Here is a 22437-nt window from a genome sequence, read left to right on the forward strand (position 1 = left end):
ATATTCTAATTTATTTATCTTATACTCCTTAACTTAAAACACATACATAGCTGGCAACAGAACAGTCTTAAAATCCCACATCATCCACCACAACTTTCTCACAGCGTCCACAAAACTGGATCTGAAGCTGCATTCAACAGTACAGATTCAGTGACATAAATCATTCCCAGAGAATAACTAAAGATTTCACTGGGTTTCAGCTTTGAAGCATCTATGTGGTTCTGGACAAGTCTGGCAGTCCAAAAAAAAAAAAAAAAAAAGTGCAAGAATTAGCAGGAATAGTGCTTGTGCACATTTAGGCTTTGAAAGGTGTAGTAGTTTTCTTTCTCCAAAAGTTATGGGGAGAGGAAAATCCCCATACTTATACTAACAAAATGTGTTGGTTAATATAAAATATTGGCAGAAAAAAACTGCACACAAAAGTATTATAGATTCTATGTTGTTTTCCCTTTGTTGAAAACCAATCAATTTTAAATACACATATATTATTTGACAAGTGGTACTAGTGTGGTCCTGAGGATGGTCTCTAGAACCTAAGATGGCCAGATGCCTTGGCCTTCCTCAATATTTTGTACTCTCTGAGGTATCACCCTCAAAACCACTCAGGCAGACAAAATACTCATAAACATACCCATATGTACACACACAGGCTTTCTGTCTTTTTTGAATTATTGTTTTTGTTAAGCGTTTGTACATATGGTCCCAATGGGTAAAATGTTCAAAGTTAAATCTTTAACATGGCAGTATTTACACAGAAAGTGGGGCTGTGACAGAGATACTTTGACTATTGTTCATAATGGCCATTTAAATCTGCAGCACTGGTACTAAAATCAGATGACTATTTTATGAATAAAAATAATAATTTACAGAGAATATTTTAAGAAGCAAAACTAAGAGAGAGTTTTCACAAGTTCTAGAAAAGCTCAATTCTTTTTTGGAACCTACTGCTTAAACTTATCTAATGTTATATGCTTGAAACAACTAAGAACAACAGGCTAAACCCATTCTCAGTTATGTGAACATAAATCCAAACTTCATTGAAGTTAATGGAGCTACACTGGATTTGGATTTTTGTGAGTGCACACGCTTGGGCTTGAGTCATTTGCTCATAGGCTAGTCATAGAGATTCACAGAGGACTGTATGTTTATTCCACCATTATATCTCACTGCAGGACAGCTTTTATATATCTTCTATCTATAAAAATATATTTAAAATTACTTCTGAAATTTAATCCTAAGAGTTCGAATTTTGAAGTTTTTATACTTCAAAAACAACCAAAAAAAAAAAAAAAAAAAAAAAACCACTAAGAAACCACAATGAGTTTAAAAAAGCAGTCATAAGAGAATATGAGAGAGCAGCTGATAAAAAGCAGCAGTTACCTTGTGCCCAAAACTGGATAGTATTCTCAATTAAATCTTTAAATGAGTACTTATCTTAATTTCTATTTGATGCATACACAGATCATTATTTACAATACATTTTGTCTGAAATAAAGCTAGATAAAAGTGGCGGCATATTTCTTTGACTTACTGGAGTGCTGATGTATGACATGAGCAGATACAAAAATAAATCTGTTTGCACGTCCAAAGCAATCTTTTCTTATTTCTCTGCTCCTTTCAGCTACATGGACATATTCTAGAGTAGTTATACTATATTCTGATCTTCTCCTGCACTGATGCATGAATAACTAAATAATGTTTTTAAAAAGTCACATTTTTCCTGGAAAGTTATGAATTTATGAAAGAGTTAAAATTACCCTTCTTAAAATTAATCAGTGTATCACTTTTCAAGTTTGCTATAAAATCATTAATGAATGTACTTTTAAAGCTTATGAAACTGAAGAATCTGAAAGTCATCTGTGCTTTTCAGTGTTTAAAGTATAAAATAATTTACATGTTTTTATTTGAAGGGAAATATTTTCACTTTTACTAAATCTTGGTGATATTAAGTTGTTTTTCAAATCTTGTGCAACTTACCCAGGAGGTGTATTTCTGCAGTACAGATTGTCTCAAAGCCGTGAATAAATTGTAATCTTCAGAACTATGATGTACCTGGTGTGCTGCCCACAGTATGTTAACCTCTGCAAAACACATAATTTCTAATGAGGCATATACCAGAGAACAAAGCAACATTTGTTTCCTATGGCTTTTTTTTTTTTTTTTCCTTAAGCTAAAAGGAACTAAATCCCCAATTTACTCTTTGCCATAATACAATGCCAATTTACAATTTACCATAATATAACATAGTATAGCAGGAAGTAAAAACTAATGTCCAGTGATGAGTTTGGTTAGACTGGGTTAAATGTCAGCTGACTGTTTAAACAACTTAACTGATATCTGCTGTTATGCTTATGGTTTTCACATAAAATCACATAAATCTTCAAGTCCACTTGTACCCCAGACCATGAAACGCAACTATTGCCTGCCCACTGCTTTTCCACAAATGGAAAAACAAATGGTTGTTTGCTCAAAACTGCTGGAAACTCCAGATTCAGCTAAAGGAGAGCAGTTACTCTATTGTGTTGTGGTTCTAAAAAGTTGCTGGAATAAGGGTAAAACTAATTTCAGTTGTGTTATGAAGTCATGAGACCTCTGATGTACTAAAATGAAGAAGAATATTTCAAAATCCTAATTTTGGATTAAATTAAATGAAGGCATTTTCCCTTTAAGTGCCTCATTGGAGTGGCCTCATTGCAGTAAATAATTATATCTGACCAGTCTTAAGTGGGAGGTTATCAACAGAAATGAAAGCCAGGAATGTTCACGGCCATCAGATATAGTGCTACAAGCTATGAAGAAGACGTTAATTATAGCAAAATGTGAAAATGGGTGGTTAATGAAGACAAAATAATGTGTTTTTTTTTGGCATTATATAGCAGTATATATATATTTATATAATATATATTTATAATGAAACTAAATTCAAGGTCACATATATTTCAAAGGATGAAATGTACACAGCCTCAGCTGATTACAGAAATTAAAAGTTATCTAGCTGACCATCAACTGCATGCTGCCATTGCCACTGACTTCTTACACCAGAGCAATTAGAGAAGTGCCCTTGGCAGATATTTGAAATTAATTCACAGAATGACCTTATAGTGTGTAAATGCCTGAAATTATCTAGTGCCAAGCTTACATCAAACAGTTTAGGTCTGGTGATTAACATGTTCTTGTAATTTGAAGCACTGCCAAAAAATCCCCTTAAAGAATCTTAAAATGTCTTCACCATTTAATATGACTGAACAGTCTTGTAACAGGAGTTAAAAGCCTTATGTTAGAAATTAAAATTTTAAAATACAATGAATTTTGATGGATTTTTTACAGACTACATGACAACATCATTTCTGAATGTCCTCTAAGTCCTTGAAAATCATTACCATTGCTGAATTAAAACTCTACCTTCATCTATCATAAACCTCATTTAATATTCAGTCTGAGAATTCTTCCTTTAAACGTATTTGTCCCTGAAACAGCAAATGTTCTCTGTATCAATAATTAGTAATCTCTATCTCTAATAATAATTATAATAATAAATAAATAAATAATATATATATATATATAAAAATCTTAACTTCTCTCTCTAATGAGCTCACTAGGAGATGAATTATTCAGGTGAGCTTCAGTACTCAATAATAATTTGTATTTGAAACGTTTCCCAAGACCTCGACAGAAGCTAAATGAGTGAATAAAGCATCTGAAAAGGTGGAGGTTAAAGACCTGTCTCCTTAGTTGTTTTAAAAGCATTTACTTCCTATCACAAACTGTGTGTAACACAAGCCTCCACTCAATGAAGTACAGCTGTACAAACAGGGTACAGTAACTGGATCTTGCTTCTTTCCCTCAGTCATTTTTCAGCATTGTGAAAAGTTCAAGGAAGGGAATCTATGATGATTTTTACAGTCTACTTTCATTCTAGTTAAGGTCAAACGGTTTTCAAAATGAATTACTAAACAGGCACTTTATTAGCATTCATTTTTCAGTTAAACTGCCTCTTACACTAGCTAAGTTACGGAACAAGGTAACTGAATATTGGTATAATGTTAATCTTTCAGATGTGCCAGTCAACTTAAATGATCTATCATTCAAAAATGTACCACAGGAATATTAGAGACATAAACAAACAATTATGTCACAAGCAATTAACTGCTTAGGCCATTTCTGACTTCTTCTGCTACAGTTAAATGAATTAAATTCTTCTCCTTAATCCTCTTTTTGCTGACACCAGTTGCACAGTCTATGTTAAATTCCTTGACCTAACAGCGCTTATGATCAGAAATATTTTTTGTCTTCAGTATTAATGGGAAGAAACTGATTATCTATAACTTTTATTTGAGCAGAAAAATAACATAATAAATAAGCGTGAAATGGATCACCCCAAAACTCAGTCTGTAACCATTAGGACATTAAAAATAATTATAGCCATTACTTCCTACAAATGTAAGAAACAGACGAAGCACTCATCAAAGAATACATCTGATTGCTTACTAACTATCCAAAACAGAAACAGAAAAGTTTGGGTCTATAATAGGGTTGTGCTTTCACTTTTTCATTCATATGTAATAATGATTACTTGAAATAAAAAGAAAAACGTTATTTGAATTAGAATGAAATTATAAAAGACCGTCTTGTGCATTTTCTCATGTTTGTTACTATATAATGACCAAAAAGGAGAGCAAGAGTGAGATACAGCTAATTTTGAAACTTTTTTTTTTTTTTTTTAAGAAATCCACATACAAACCAGGAAGTATTATAGTAGGTTTTTTTTATATCTCTCCAGTTTAAATTCATAAGTGAAGACACGGGAATAAAAGTAGGCAATGGAATTGTCATGTAGACAATGCTCTAATGAATTTTTGACTGTTTTCTAAGTCAATATAATTAGTATACAAAATTATAAAAAAAAAAAAAATAAGCACAAAACCTCTATTTTTGATTCAGGAGAATTAACATCATAGAATCATAGGATAATTCATGCTGTAAAGGACTAGAAGAGATATCTAGTCTAACCTTCTGTTCACAACAAGAACAACTATGAGGTTTCTGAGGGTTAGCTGGGTCTTGGAAACCTCTGAAGACAGAAACCATACAAACTCTCTCCATAACCTGTTCCTGATTGTCCTCACTGAGGAAAAGTTTTTTTCTTACATACAGCCAGAACCTGTTTTCTTCTCCATCGTCTCTTGTCTTCCCACCATGCACTTCTGCAAAAAGCCTGGCTCTATCTTCTTGACAAAAGATGTTTCATCTATGCTGCAAAGCTACTTTTAGGTCCCCTCCTACTCTCTGATCCAGTTCCCTCAGCCTCTCATTTTCTTTCTTTTATCAATAGAATTCATATATCAGACTAATGATAATAGTACAAAAGACAATTTTTTATTTTCCTTTATGGTTACGATACAAATCTCCAAACTACTCTCAGCCCTCTGATTTTAGTAATTGCATGTATGAGTCTGTGTAGACTTGAAGAGCTAGAGAGAAAAACTGAGGGCCAGATGATAACCAGTCCATCATCCAGAACATTCTAGCATCAATTTTCTTTCCTTCTATTTAGATGGTACCATTCATTCTCTTGTAAAATTACAGGCTGATTATTTCAGGATTTATATTGTCTAGCAAGTGAAAAAATTCACTGATTCTGCACAATGATAACAGCAATGTATTAAGCAATAATTAACTCCAGTAGTAAGATGTTGTTCTGTTCTTCCCTGTATCCAAACAGCACATCAGGTTTCCATCCAACAAAACACAAGAAAATCCATACCATCAAAGGAGACCCTTGCTGTGCTAGGTTATAATTTGTATAACTTTTCACAGAACTACCTGAAATGAAAATGCCATCTTTATCTTCTATTAGACATAGGTCTTCATTATGCAGAAGGAGACTACTAAATTTCCGTCCCACTTTAATCTTTCTTCCTTTTGGAAAAGCTGAAGAGAAGATGTTATCATTTCCTCCACCCCCCTTCTTCCCTCCTCATTACAAGTAATACATAAAAATTCAGTTTCACACACCATCACAACCGTATCACAGTGGTATGAATGATTCCACTTAGCTTTATTTATTTATTTTTTTTTCTACTTCAGATTTTCTGTTTTGGCATTAATCAAATCCCTTTCAATGGGACTAAAAGATAGATCCAACACCTGGGCCATATTTCACCACTGAAGTATTTCCCTTGTGGTGACAGAAACTGGTCACCATACACATAAGATTTCTCTTTAAGAATACATGACGTGGGAAGTTCAAAATGAGCCTTTGTTGTTGTTCATTTCCACAGCTTTCAGTGATTTCCACATCCCACTACATTTTGATTAACAACTGGAGAAAATATATTTGCCAAAATACCCCATTGTAATTTCAAGGAGCCATGTCATTGAAAACAGCCATTTTTCACAATCCTCAAAATAATTGACATGGTAAAGATCTGATGGTTGGTAATTTCTTTGTAACCTAATTACATCTGAAATTCTGGACATAAGATAAACTGGGAAGAAAAACAAACAAACGAAACACCTACCAACAAACAGATAGTTTAGGAATGTTTCCATATAGTCTCGTATAGTCTCTGTTCTCTTTAAGTCAACACTGATTGTAGCTAAGCAAACAGGGCAAAGTTTCCCCTTAGCATCCAGTTAAAATTAAACAAAACATTCAGTTTGACTATGCTTGACACCTCTTACAAGATTCAGTGTTGAATTGAACTGGGTATAAACTAAGACAGGAATATTACTTGTCCTATGCCACAGGTTAACACTTTGTGATGAACTTCACAAAAACAAGCAAATGGCAAGAAACCCCTCACCCAGTGTGGCCCCTGCTAACCCCAGCATGACAACTGCTGCTTCTTAGAGCAGCTGTGACCTGCTGATACTCAAATGCAGGTACTCGGTCTTGCATTTACCTACAAGTGGTAGTTAAGGGGTCATATCATGAGTCTATTCTCCAGAAAGTGGAGGATATTGGCCTAGAAAGTGAAACTTCCAGTCCTTCTATATGCCTTTTACTCTCCCAATAAAGGTAAAATAGAGAGGAAGGAATGCTACTTAATTTCTTCACTGAACTCTAGCTTCACTTACTCAAAAAACAACTGCGTGATTACTCACTACCTTCCTGCCCCGCTCTAATTGATTTGTTCCATTGATGCTTCTGAAACCTTTGAAAGAATCCATTCTCATAGAGGGAGGTGTTTTTTTTTAAAAGATTCACCTTCCCAGCTGGATTCTATATTTCCATTGGATGAAAAAACACTGAGACAGCCAGTGGTTTGTCACTGGGAAATACAATTAATGCTTGTTTGTTTTTTGTAAAAGCTGGCTAAAGAACTGTGTCCTGGGACACAGAGTGAATGCCTTTATTAAAATTGAGAAGTCACCTTCAAATTCATTCTATCTCACATGAAAACAGAAATCTTTATACGCTTATTCTGTAGACCTTCTTTTCTTGCTCTTCTGATCCAACTTTGCTTGATGTTTTTCATTTAAGTGTTCAGTAAGTGTTGCAAGATAGGTTATTTGCCAAAAGCCTCCACTTCCTTTGTATTACAAATTTAATTCTTATAGGAACAAATTATTCCCTCCGTTATGTTAATGTAAGCAAAGAGCTGCATGGGTTTAAAGAAAACAGGATAAGATCCAAGGAAATATCTGGAAGACATATATGCCACACACAAAGAAGAGCACATACAGGGAAACACACATCTTTCTTTCTTTCTAATTCTTTTTTCCTTTTTTTTTTTTTTTTAAAATAAGATCTTTTTCTTACATTGTGGCCTTGGCTACAGTAAATGTTAGTAATTTGCATTCTCGGGATAGTCACACACAGAAATCAAAAAACTACCTGTAAGGAGAATTGGGATTGAGTCATGAATTAGATATCATTCACAGTATAGCTTCAAACAATTTTCTGGACTTTAATCTTTTTCACATTCTTATTGGAAAGCACTACCTGTGTGTATGCCTGACACAGACCAGTTTTCAGCAATTAGAAAATAGGAGTTCTGCTGCTAGTTAGCATAAAAGGAAAAATAGACTATGTTAGCCTTTGCTACCAGAGTTTGTGTTTCAAGAGGATAAGTGGAACAAGTCAGAAGCACCTTTTCAGCCTCAGCACCATCTTTGGTCATTTTATAATGAAATATATTTTATTACACAGGTAATTCCAGCATAGATAATCATTTGGAATACCAAATAAGCAGTCTCAAACAGAAAGTAATGTTACGATGTGACACGCTACATACATAGTTGCAATCCACCAATGTAATTAAGAATTTTCAATAGAAATTCAGCATCTGATTCTTCTGTGATGTAAGATGTGTGGTGGTGTTTTTTTTTGTTGTTTGTTTGTTTTTTTTTTTTTTTTTTTTTTTTTCTGTGCTTTATTCAGTACTATCTCTGTTTTTCAGCCCTCTTGAATTACTGTATGTGGTCAGCAAAATATTTAGTGAGTGGGCTAACTTACAATCGAGTAATACATGGTATATGCTCCCATGGCTTACAAGCCAAAAACTGGAGCAACCTTCTACAAAACCTGCCTCCAGAATCTGTGCACAAGCCAAAACCTCCTGCTTGATCTGCTGCCATACCAGTTGAAAACACAAAACTGCTCCCACACAAAAAATCCACAATAAGATCTGAAAAACTTAAGATGCAGAATGGTCTAGGGAAACGTGGGAAGACTCAAGACAAGCCAAAGTATTACATATGCTACCCAGAACAAACAATGGACCAGATCATATACCCTCATAGCAATAATCTAAGAGGATTGCGAACTATACTGTCATACACTTCTGAATTTGTAAAGGTACTACATGGTTAGAAAAGCCGAGCTTGGCTGGGTCAAAAATAATGGTCTTTCCAACCCATAGGTGCCCTGTGCTATTTCTTGGCATGCTCACAAGCATAGAATATCATTGGGAAGGCTAGAAAAAGCCACAGAGTTCCTCAGACTCATTGTCTCTTATAGTAGGAATAATTCCATCAGAAGCTAAGCTGTGTGAATCACGCTGCCTGCAAAGTAATATTCTTACTCTAGTTTGCATTCATGTATAAGTTCATTGCAATAGGTCAGTCCTAACCTGTTGCCTGTGAGAAGCTCTTCATATAGTTTCTAGAAACTGAACAGTCTCTCTCCATGCATGCCATGGTAAAACACAAGAGAATAAAGTTTATTAGGTAAGAATTCAGAAGTTAATTCACACTGACTCCATCTCTGATTTCACTCATAGTTTTAATAACAAATGAATGTGTATTCTTTCATGAGGAAAGATATGGAGAAGATAAACGACCCAAAGAAATTTTATCATGCTAATGTTGTATTTGGACACTACCACAAAGACAAATAGAAATTTTTCAGAAAATTAAGAAATACAAAGAATGAATGAAGCTTTAGCAACGTGTGCACGTGTAATCTTTGAAAATAACTGAGCATTTGGCAAGTATTTTTTAGTATGCTGCTATGTCTCACACACGTTCTTCTATACCAACTTGCCTGAACAACCTGTTTCTCACACCTTTCTGGAGCCAATTGTTCAAATTCTCTATTTGCTTGCAGGAGCTCTGTGGCTAGTCAAAGTTTTGTTTGTCTGTGTTTTGGATAATCTCTGTTTCAAGATCTGTTTATTTGGACCATGAGAAACCTTGATGGCAGCAGCTGTTACACAATTACTCATCTCTCATAGAATCACAGAATCATAGAATGGTTTGGGTTGGAAGGGACGTTAAAGATCATCCATTTCCAAACCCCTAGCATGGGCAGGGGCACCTTCCACCAGACCGGGTGTAGTGGGTTTATGTGGCAAGGTTTTGGTAGCAGGGGGCCATAGAGGTGGTTTCTGTGAGAAGGATCTAGAAGCTGCCCCATGTTTGGTAAGGGCCCCACAGCTGACCAGAGCTGAGCCAATAAGCAGTGTTGTTTTGTGCCTCTGTGAGAGCATATTTAAGGCAGGGAAAAAAAATGCTGCGCCACACAGCAGCTGGGAGAGTGAGAGGAGCGAGGAACAGCCTTGCAGGTGCCAAGGTCAGTGAAGAAGGAGGGGGAGAGGTGCTCCAGGTGCTGGAGCAGAAGTCCCCTGCGGCCTGTTGTGAGGACCATGGTGAAGCAGGATGTCCCCCTGCAGCCCATGGAGTACCACGGTGGAGCAGGGTTCCACGCTGCAGCCCATGGAGGAGACCATGGTGGAGCAGGTGGCCCTGCACTGACGGAGGCTGCCGCCTGTGGAAGACCCCTGCTGGAGCAGATTCTGGGCCGGACCTGTAGCCTGTGGAGAGGAGCCCACGCAGGAGCAGGTGACCTGGCAGGAGCTGCTGCCTGTGGGGGACCCAAGTTGGAGCAGTTTGCTCCTGAGGGATGGACCCCGTGGTACGGACCCGTATCTGGAGCAGCTCTGGAAGAGCTGCTGCTTGTAGGATGCCCACGTCAGATCAGTTCATCAAGGACTGTATTCTGTGGGTGGGACCCCACAGCACAGGGGACGAGAGTTGCCGAGAAGGAGCGGCAGAGAAGAAGCGCTGTAGACTGACCATAACCCCCATTCCCCCGCGCTGTTCGGGGGGAGGAGGTGGAAGAGGGTGGATGGGGGGAAGGTGCTTTTGGTTTCTTTTGTTTCTCACTTCTCTAGCTTGTTAGTAATAAGCAATAAATCTTACTATCTTCCTATGCTGAGTCTGTTTTGCCCATTACAATAATTACTGTGTGATCTTCTTGTCCTTATCTCAACCTTTGAGCCCTTTTCATTGTATTTTCTCCCAGTTCCTCTTTGAGGAGGGGAAGTGAGAGAGCGGCTGCGGTGGAGCTCGGCTGCACACTCAAGTGGAACCATGACACCGGGTTGCTCAAAGCACCATCCAACCTGGCCTTGAACACTTCCAGGGATGAGGCATCCACAGCTTCTTTGGGCAGCCTGTTCCAGTGCCTCACCACCTTCTGAATAAATAACTTCTTCCTACCTAATGTCTAATCTAAATCTATGCTTTATTAGTGTAAAGCCATTCTCCCTTGTCTTATCACTACACTTCCTGACAAAGAGTCCCTCCCCAGATTTCCCATAGACCCCCTTTAGTTCTTGGAAAATCGCTAAAGTGTCGCCCTGGAGCCTTTTCTTCAGGCTGAACCACCCCAGCTCCCTCAGTTTGTCTTCATAGGAGAGATGCTTTAGCCCCTTGATCAACTTTGTGGCCCTCCTTTGGGCTCATTCTAATACTACCATGTCCTTCTTGTGCTGGGGGCCTCAGAGCTGAACACACTTGTCCAACTGGGGTCTCATGAGAACAGAGCAGAGGGGGAGAATCACCTCCCTCAGCCAGTTGGCGACACTGCTTTTCATGCAGCCCAGGGTACAGTTGGCTTTCTGAACTGCAAGTGCACATTGCTAGCTCAAGTTGAGCTTCTCATCAAGAACCCTCAGGTCCTTCTCCTCAGGGCTGCTTTCAAGGCGTTCCTGGGTGTAAAAGGTTTGGATTTCTGGCTGTCCTGGCTTTCATAAGAGATTCTTTAGATGTAATAGTCTGAAAACAGCTCCAAATTAGAAAAAAATATATGAAGTAATAAAAAAATGGTGCCATGGCAGCTTCAAGAATACCTAAATCATAGCGAAAAATCCTGTTTGTGAACACAGTCCTAAGTCATATGATGTATTTTCCAGCATAAGTCTATTAGTTAGCCCAATTTTTTCAGTTATCCTTTTCTTCAGTGAGGATTCCTACTGGTTATAGCAAAATTTACCCACCTGACACCCCTACAGCCTCCTGATTAAGTGACATGGTATATATTAACTTTTGCAGTTCATTGCTGTAGCAACTTTTTGCAGCACTTAGCTCTTTCCACACCTTTTTTACTACAAAGAGGAGTATATGGCTCATTAATTGCCCAACTATAAATCATTCTGTTGGTAAAACTAGATTTATATATTAAAATAAAAACCTGCAACAACTTCCTGTGTAAAGGAGAAGATCCTCAGCAGCTGGTGCAAATAGACTTCATAGAGCTATGCCACTTCATACAAGCTGCAGACTTGACTCAGTCTTCTCCAAATATGGCTGATTGCAGCACTGGCAATCTTTCCAGACTGTATAATATAACTTGGTGTTACTGAATACTGATGTCAAACTGTAGTATAAATGTGTGAAACACATTAGCTGTGGCCAAATTAACACTCTGCTCCTTAGCTTGATGATAAAGAGAACTAAATTAGACTAAATTAAATAAAATCTGTAAATAATAAAAAGTTACTTCAAAGAGCCTATCAATATATAAATTTCCTTCTCCAAATCCTTTATGTGTGTGGATATAAAAAAATAATATATATTATTTTTTTCCCCAAAAGCCTCTGCCACTGAAATGTCAGCTTGTGCAATTTGAAAACATATTCATCTTGAAGAATCTTAGAAGAAAACTTTTGGAATTAAATGGAAAAAAAAAAAAAAAAAAGAAAAGAAAAGAAAATAATTTAATTCTCTTTTTTTTTGGTAGAGTTTTTTTTTTTTTTAAAAGAGTTCTTATTTTTCTGTATTCTGGGCTGTCTCTACACAAGATTGATGTCTGGTGTCACTGTTAGGAAGTGCAAACTGTTCAGCTTCATTGCAATCTATGTCCTCATCCTCTTGCTCTGCAGGATACCACATACTTTGGCAGGCAATATTCAGATGGGAAGCACTTTAATGGCAAGAATGGATGCCAATGAAACCTTTTCCCACAATGTTCAAAACTGAGCTTGCATACGTTAAAGAAACATAAAGCTGCAGAATATTAGGAAGAAAACAATAAATGATACTAACTCAGCACTTTTTGACCCTCAGAACAATACAATCAAAAATGCTAGGGAAATGTATAAAAATAGGAAGGGAGGAGGAGGGGGGAAGGGAGGAAAAAAAGGGGAAAAATAAAAGATGAACTGGAAGGAATTAAAGTCCCGAAACTGAAAGGCACAGAGTTTTCAAAAGAAATATCCATGAGCCCTTCATGTAAGTTCCACTTTGTAGCTGGATTCCTGTATTTATTTATTTTGTTCTTCATTTTTCCAAGTCACATACAGAAAGAATTAACATTGATAAATTAGTGGAGTTATCTCGTGTAAACGAGGAATTAGTTCTATCGAGTTTTCTCCTGCAGACTTTATATGATTTATTAACCAAGATCCTGAATGACAGATATGTGGAAATGCAGATTAGATTTGCAAAGGATTCCACTGAAGTTTTCTAAGACTATCAGGAAAGCCTGGGGAACATCCAGGACACACCACATCCCTTAAATCAACTTTTAAAATATACTAGGAAAAATATATATATGTTCAACTTTGGTCCCATCAGTTTGCAGATTTACAAACCATAGAAAAAAATAGACATACATTTCAGGCAATACTTATATGTTTTGTGCTCTCTCTATTGGTGCGATCCATAGCTTACTGATTTTGGTTTAAAACCATTCATTACCTTTAACAGATTTTGACGCAAGTTCAAATATACAGTTCAAAACAAAAGACCACTGGAGACACTTCATACTCTATTTCAGGCATCTAGGCCACCCATACTTATACATTGTTTTACGAGTGTCTCACATTCTTTTTCTTTGAAATAAAAAGAACTAATATAGTTCTGTAATACTGTGAGCTTATTTTACAGTGATAGATCCATTGCATATTTACAGTGTATATGATACGTGCAAAAATAAATTTGCATTTGCATCACCATTGTCAATACTTACATTACACTCACATTTCTAAAAGTGTATCACTAACCATAGATATTCTATGTGCATCAAGTAACTACTTATTGTTATCTGTCATACAACAGATTGGTTCTGAGCACTATTGAACATGCTGAAACTTTTCAATAAACTTTTATGTTTTAAAATAAACTTTTATTTTAAATAATAAAACTTTAATAAATAATAAACTTTTCCATTTATCATTTGAACAAGAAGGATATGGAAGCCATGTAGACAGATTACATAAAGGGACAGATTACATAAAGAGGCAACTTAAAGCACACAGCCTTAATTTAAAAGTGAAAAAGAAAGGGGGCACGCAAGCTTGACTCAGTATTCTACCCAGCCAGGTGATAGCTCATATTCTACATCCCATCCCTAGATCTACCAGCTAGGACTATATAGAGGACACCTCTAACAACAGACTGCAGTCTTCAAGGTTCTCTCTCCCACCACTCCTTGCCCTGTCCTTTCAGCAGGGAACTAAGACATGCTTAGATTAGTTCTACACAAATGTAGATTTATATTTATGTTGAAGCCATCCCTGGGGCAACAGCAATATGATCAAACACATTTAGCAAAAGGCATAAACTGGCCTTCAAGAAAGTCTTTTAATTGATGCTTTCTGATGCTGTCTTTTGGACATTGACCATGAGTCAGAGGGATTTCTTTATATAAATATTTTGGGGAAAGAGGAAATAAAATTTGCAAGAGAAGCTCCTCTGCCAGACTTCATCTAGTAATTATTAATTGCATATCAGTGTTTGCTGTAAGCTTTGGTAGCAATGTTTGTGGGGCCAAACCTGCTTCAACATTGCATGCAGACACAGATTCCAGGCCTAAGAGTTTAACATGAGGGTTGGCAACAACAGCAGCTAACAGATGAAGATGGAGGTGTGGGGGAGTAGGAATACCAACAGGCTCCTCTGATGCTAATTCAGACTGATTTGTCAAAGAACAGCTATAGCACTTGACCTGTAAAGGCACTCTTTCTACACGCTCACTGTTTTTTGCAGCCACATGTCTTCTGACCGATGTTGTGCTTTCTGACTTCAAAGACCTATAGCTAGTGTCTGGATAATTAGTAGCAGAGCTAACAGAAAGGAAGGGATTTCAGAGACAGAAAACACCAAGTATGGAAAAGAATGATTTTTAACTGATTAATTATGACATTTTAATGTATCTCACTGTAAGGTAATTATTTTTTTTATCATTTACGTGTTTGCTCTAAGCTATAAAACAACCTGAGATTAAAACTTCAACATAAGATGAATCTTAGGTACTTTACTCTTTCCAAACACACAAAAATAAGCATTATAGCTATGAAGTGCAAGACACAAGATTGCAGACTTACCTCAACTACTAAAATTGTATATAGGAAACAGACCTGCCTAAGAAAAATAGCCTCTTCTGTTTTATAAAGTGTCATTATTATCTGGCAAATGTAGGGTATTTTATTTTAAATATAAAAATAGAAGGTTCTTTGTGGTTTGGAGATCTCTGGTTAAAATCCATAGCTAGTCAAACGAGCTGACCCAAAACAAGAGTGTTGTTGGCCTCTTTAGGCAGATTGTGCCAAACGTAACTCTAGTCTACCAAAAAACTTCTGTTATTCCACAGCCAATCTCCTCCCACAGTTAGCGGGGGAGGAAAGGGAAACAGAGAATCTTTCTCTTTATCTGCAATGTGTTGATTTTTTTATGGAAAACATACTTGTAAGTACAAATTTTTACAGTGTGTTAAGACATATCAAACAGCAAGTATTTATGTATAATTTCATAAGATATTTTATATGTATGCCAGTACCCATTATCTCTACACCCAGCATGGGAGCTCTCAAAGCCTGTAAATTAAATGATTACCCCATATTCATCCCAGTGCTAACTTACATTCTGAAGTGGAAGGCCTCAGCAATAGATGAAGTCTTTCTTTCAGTTGCTCAGCCAAGAGGAGCAGCTGAACAGTAACCAGTGGCCAGAGGGAGACACAGCACAACTGTGTCAGTCCAGGCTAAGAGTAGCCCTTGCCAAAACGTCAGAGGAATTCCTAGGCGTTTATACCAGAAAATTGAGACCCAGATAATCAAAGTGTTATAATTTGGAGAACCTAGTTCAAATTAATTTGAACTCATTTAAATCATATTTCTAATTATTTAACCTCTGCCTTGGTAGCGGTTACATCCAGTAAAAAGACGGGAGAATTAAGAGACAGGGGCAGACCAATAAATATCTGTGTAAATATTCTGTAATCTCTGTTCCTTAGTTTATAGGATGAAAATATGAGGCTCAGCAGCTTCATGAGGCTGCTGTTAACTTCCCTCTGCTACTGCTAAAAAGACCTGAAGAGTCCTAAAAACTCTCTTTGTTCCCAAGGAAAATTACAAGAAACATTCTACTACCACAGAAAAAAGAATGGATAAAAGAATAAATATCTTAGCAGGATATTGGTACAGATTATATATAGTATTTGTGCCTGTTCAACCTAAATGCAAAATAAACACTTGCATTTTGTAAATCGTCAAGCCAATCATACTGTCACATAAACATTCACCTAATTTTATCACATCCCTCTTCTAATCATCCACATACTTTCTCTGAAAGTAGATTACAAACCCATACATCACAGAATCACAGAATCACAGAATTTCTAGGTTGGAAGAGACCTCAAGATCATCGAGTCCAACCTCTGACCTAACGCTAGCAGTCCCCACTAAACCATATCCCTAAGCTCTACATCTAAACGTCTTTTGAAGACTTCCAGGGATGGTGACTCCACCACTTCCCTGGGCAGCCTGTTCCAATGCCTCACAACCCTTTCAGTAAAGAAGTTCTTCCTAACATCTAACCTAAAACTCCCCTGGTGCAACTTAAGCCCATTCCCCCTCGTCCTGTCACCAGGCACGTGGAAGAACAAACCAACCCCCACCTCGCTACAGCCTCCCTTGAGGTACCTATAGAGAGCGATAAGGTCACCCCTGAGCCTCCTCTTCTCCAGGCTGAACAAGCCCAGCTCCCTCAGCCGCTCCTCGTAGGACTTGTTCTCCAGGCCCCTCACCAGCTTCGTTGCCCTTCTCTGCACCCGCTCAAGCACCTCGATGTCCTTCTTGTAGCGAGGGGCCCAAAACCGAACACAGTACTCGAGGTGTGGCCTCACCCGAACATTTATTTCTGTGTATTTGTTGAGCATCCAGGATATAAAAGTCCCAGCCTCTTCTGAGACTTTGGGACCTCCTGTGCTATAAGATCACATAAGGTCTGAATAATCAAAGTTATAAGGAAAGATTTATAAAGGTGTACAAAAGACAGATACATTTGTTTCTGGAATAGGATAGGACTGGCTCAATGGAAAAGCAGGTGGTTAAGATTATAATCAGCCAGTCAAGCAAACTCAGGCAAGCTGGACCAGATGGCCTTTTTTTCTGTTACTAATATTACTTATGTTCCTATTCAGCTGAAAGAAGTTACAAATAGTTTACCTGTTCAGATTTTTCTGACTCAAATTACCTAAGATCAATGCTCTCACTTCACCATCACATTAAAAGTTATCATGACACTGTCTGTAGTTTTATTTAATAATTTACAATGCTGCCTGCCCAGAGAAGAAATTGGTAGGTGTAAGAGGTATAAGATCTTGTCTTTTACAACGCTAATTATGTAGCAAACTGTATAAAAATTAAATTAACCCCCCCCCCCCCACACACACACATACACTCCCTCGAACAAACAAACAAGACCAAAGAACAACAACAAAAAACTTAATCTAGAGGACTAAATTCTAGATAAAATCAAAGTCTAAAGTTGAACCATATTTTCTGAAAAAAAAAAAAAAGATGAAATTTTGAAGGAAAAATAACGTGCATGACTAACCTGTAGTCACACAGATTGCATGACACATTAATCGACAACTGCACCAACCATGTCTAAATCTTTCCTTCATCTAACATGGGTCACAGTTCAGAGTCTGTAAATTTAACTTCAGGAAGGCATTTCACAGGTGCGAGAATAAATTTAACATCTAAACTCCTAATTTGCATTAATTTATTTCAAAACTGTACAAGTAATTTCCAGATATAAAATAAAGATTATTTTAAAACAAAGGTGAGAATGGCTTTTGCATGAAATTGTATCTAAGTTACTGTAAAGAAAGCAAACCTTGCTAGTTGTGAGGCATATTCTGATACTGTAAAAAATCTAATAATCCCCTGAAAATGTTTTAAAATAGTACAGGGTGACAAGGTTTACATTACTATGACTGGATGCAAGAGCAATCCACACATATCTTTACTTTCCAAAATAACTCTCTTCACTGTAATTTGATGTCATAGTTCATAAAATTTAAAACAGAGTAAACTGTGCCTATCATATGCCTATAAAACTTTATAAATTATTCTGCATTTCTTTATATTTACATTTAAAATGTCATCTTTGTGGATTAGTCTGAGCTTTGATTCAGTTCTGCAGACGTTCCAGGTGCCACGTGTTAAACCGCTAAATTCTGATTTATGTCTGTTGAGAGTCTTTGAGGGAACTATGAAAGTGTATAAACTATCTATATTTATTCTTTGCTTATTAAAGCAGGTAGGTTAGCTTCCTTCAGGTAGCAATATCCATACTTACTGATAGCTGCTTGATTTTCTTGCAAATCTTCCAGAGGAATACCAGAGGAAAAGTTTGAAAATAGCTACAGCTCCCAGTATAGATCATATTTCAGCAATAGTTTTAACAATGCACTTCACACATTTTCTTGATCCTGGTTCTGCAGGAGATGCAAGCATTTTCACTGACATCTGGTATAGATGGTGGGCTGGTTTCTGACATTTATCGTGACAGTATATAGCACATTTTATTTAAGCATAGCTGGCTAGGCAGTGGAGTGACAGGATAAATGAACATAGTCAAAGCCAAGCCTCTGAGATGATGGAAAGAAGGAGACCTTCCTACAGACACAGAAAAAAAATTGCACAGGGATGTCACTATAAATTTCCTTGGGCTACACCACCCCACCCTGGTATAACACAGTGGGCAGGCTACATGAGTTTTCACATCTTTTTCCAAACCGCTTCTTTTCAATGTTTTTGAGTATCTGTATTAGGAGAGTTTTCTGGTTCTAGTTTATACATGTATCTGCTGTTCTGGTGAGGCATAGCTTTGGAGACTGGAAGCCTTCCCTGTATTCTGCCATTCTCACATTTCAAGTAAAGTCAGATGGGCAGTTATATCTCAAGGGTCTTGTTAATTTGGGACACATATGAAGATGTGATTATTTGTGCATTCAAGTGTTTTTTTCAATCAGGATCATGGGGATTAATAAATATTTCTCTTATTTTACACATTGTACAGCCTCAGTAGAACTTGTATAAACCACTGAAAAACTGAAACACGTTAATATTTTTCCATGTATTACATCAATTAATCCAATCTCAGTACTTCAGCATGACAAAATAAACATTAAATGAAAGAAATTCAGTTGCAATAAATTATTATGCAGCAAAATATATGGAGAGGTAGTTTGGGTGATTTTTTCTTGAAAGCCACAGCTATAATCAGTATGTGATCATTTGACTAAATATTATGTTAGTGTAATGTATGTACATTTGAACAGATGTTCATTAATATAAATTTGATTCTGCCTTTGCACATTTTAATTAAGATATTTATTCTGGACTAACAAACCTCACCCCATACCCCCCATGTTTTTATGCAGCAGAGCAAAATGTTCATCTAAAATCATTCTGAATTTTGAAAGGAAGAGACACTTGAAAAGTGAAAAGAATCAAAAAGGCACAAACAGTACTTCATCCATCAGCCACTCCAGTCTATTCTATACCTCTTCTAACATATTTGCAAAGGCATCAATATTCTATTAGCTTTTAGATCAACAGATGAATATGCACAAAATGGGAAGTACATAGCAAACACATTTTTCAGGGTTCTCAAAAACTCTAAATGAATAACATGGCCACAACACTCTGTTCACAATTAATTCATCTCTCCTCTTCCAGTAGAGAAATCAAGTGAAGAAATAAAATTGTATTCAGACCTCATGATTTTCCACTTCCAAACCAAGGGAAAAATCTGTTTAAACAAAATCTATGAGTGGGTTTGCTGTGAACATAGGAACATAGGCAAACTCTTTTTAACTCTTTAAAGATATTTGGTCTCTCATGAACAGTCTCTCTCTCTCTTTATTTTTTTTTTTTTAATTGCTTTGCAGCCTTCATTTTAATCCATTTTAGAGAGAAAAAAATCTATCTATAATTCCTTCTATTTGTACAATTATCAGCTAATTATAAAAATAAAAATATAAATGCTATCTCAGAAAAGTGATCTTTATTATGTTATTTCTGCATTTTGCCGTATACACTCACACAGATTAAACATTGTTAATTTAGCATTTAATTAAGGATTGTTAAATTAAGCATTAAAACCACTACCTGTTTTTATCAAACTAGAACAGACAAAAAGGACATACAAATTGCGATCAGGAAAAAAGTCCCTTTTGCAAACAGCTTTTCAGATAAGGCTTAAGTCTGCCAAGTGCTGAGGCCTCAACTGTGTACGTACAGTAGCCTGTCAGTCTTCTCTTGAGCTGCAGTGCCAGACTACAGCAATAGGAGATAATAAAGTCTGTGAAACAATGGGACTCTTTGGAAATCATTAATAAATTTTCTTGGACTTGAACTCTATAAGAATATCATGATTTTTGTGTCTGATAGGTTTTGGGAGCTTACATGCCAACCTCGAGGTTTCTGACCTCATGCAGCAGGTCATCAGGGAAACTTACAGGTGGGGTGGTCTTCTTGCATTTTAAAGAATGAACCATGAATGATAATCATCTGCATTATATTTTCAGATGAATCAAGATGATCATCAACCATAGAGATCCAGAAGATTTTTCCTAGTTTTTGCATTACAAATGTTACCCGTAGAAGCATACTACATTTTTTTTTTTTTTAGATAGGAAATAAAAAAAGTGCTGATGGTTCAAAAGGAAAAACTAACCTACTGAAAAATATCAGGTTATATCAGAAAAAATCAATGAAATTGTTATTGAGATACTGATATAGCTACTCTACCTTGAATTTTCCCTTTTTTTTTTTCCCCAGTCATTTACCCCAGATCTATACAACATAATTTTTTGAGTGTGAAGCCCAATGTTTTATTCTTGGACCTCAACCTAATCTCTAAAATAGCCAAGCTACTGTTCCAGGACTATAAGAGGAATCTGCCAGCTCCAGTTCAAACAGTGCTGCTGATTTTCCTGGATATGGCCTTGTCCTACCTCAACAACATCCTCAAGGGAAACTCTGGTCTAGAATCAGATTTAGAATCTAGAATTAATTTGCTATGACCCAAAGTGATGATTATGATAGCCAAAGCATGGTCAAAAGTATTATTTTATATCCTTGACCATCCTCTACTGACTAATAACGATCTTGACAAAGCACAAGACCACTTCTCTGCCCTTTCACTGTCATTTTGCTTGTCAAAATTGTTTCTTTAACCTAGCAAGTCAGTACAAAACCACATAAAATATAAGAAACACAGACTAAGGACAATACACAAGGACATAAAGCATGAATTTTAAGCTCTTAACAGGATGGCTCTTTAGAAGATAAAGTTTTACAGATATAAAACCAACAGAGCACAGCAACATGTACATAAGATTTTGAGTCCATAAAAATGTTGTACTCTATATTTCTAAATAAGTATGTTGCTATGTGTTATCTAATGATAACCCTTCTGCAGTAGAGTCACACATTGGTAAACAGGTAAAGGTTACATTCCTTGATTTCTGACATCTAATTTCAGCTGGAGTAGTGACTGGCTACAGACATGGATCCTACCCATAGCCTATTTTACTAGGCCAGTTTTCAGGACAACAAAACTTTTGAAGTTTGAAAATGCATATAGGGATTTGCCTGTGGTCACTATTTTGGATTAATGAATGAGCCCCAGAACACACTGTACATCTGATGAGATCTCCAGCTGCAACCCAGAATTACAATTTATCATGGATGAGATATGCTGGGTTCTATATTAGGAAATGGTTTTAGAAGTAGGGGAGTGAAGATGTCAAAGATCATAGCCAAGGGACGGCTGAGAAAGCCCATTACGATTAAGGCAGCCTTACACAAGTGTCATGAAAAATTTTCAGTTCAAAATACATCTGTGCAACCAACCCTATCATATCAACTGGGAGGACAATGACCAAAAACAAAAGAAGGAAATTATACCATATTCTCTCATTAAAAGTACTTTCCACAAACAAGTAGAATTTTACAGGGCTTGACTGAATGAAATGATGAGGTCATAAGGGAGAAGTTGCAAGGGGAAAACAGAAGGGATAGGTCAAATCCTTTATAAATAAGCATCAAATATGTATTTGCTATGTGTGGCCTCAGTACTGCTGAGGGAGCTATGAAGAAAATCCTCCAAGAAGAGAGGCTAGGGGATGTAATTTAAGAACAAAGAAATCGTTAATACTAAAATTCCAAGGAGACTTTAACAGTTTTAATATTAAGAACTTGTATTTTATAACTCCATAAAGTATGCACTTTAACTATTTACTTACTAAGTCCAAAATATCTTTGTTTCTTTAGGAAGGAAAGTACTAAATGACTTGGTTTAGTAGTTAGGGGATAGAATTAACTTAATGTTATAGACAAATTATAGTTTTCGTGAAAAGTACTCTTAACTTCTAAAATAGATCATGACCAATTTTAATATATCAAT

General features: G+C 36.5%; 1 protein-coding gene across 2 annotated transcripts in view; it reads right to left on the bottom strand.

Moving 5' to 3' along the window:
• Positions 1-22437, bottom strand: part of AGMO (alkylglycerol monooxygenase) — a 197904-nt gene that overhangs the window by 116237 nt on the left and 59230 nt on the right. For both annotated transcript variants that reach the window (XM_084510966.1, XM_084510967.1), the window contains exon 4: positions 1978-2081. In XM_084510966.1, the coding sequence (XP_084367092.1) occupies positions 1978-2081 (104 nt within the window). The remainder of the gene's footprint in view (positions 1-1977; positions 2082-22437) is intronic.

Source organism: Aythya ferina (assembly GCF_964211825.1).
Source record: "Aythya ferina genome assembly, chromosome: 2".
Classification (NCBI taxonomy): domain Eukaryota; kingdom Metazoa; phylum Chordata; class Aves; order Anseriformes; family Anatidae; genus Aythya; species Aythya ferina.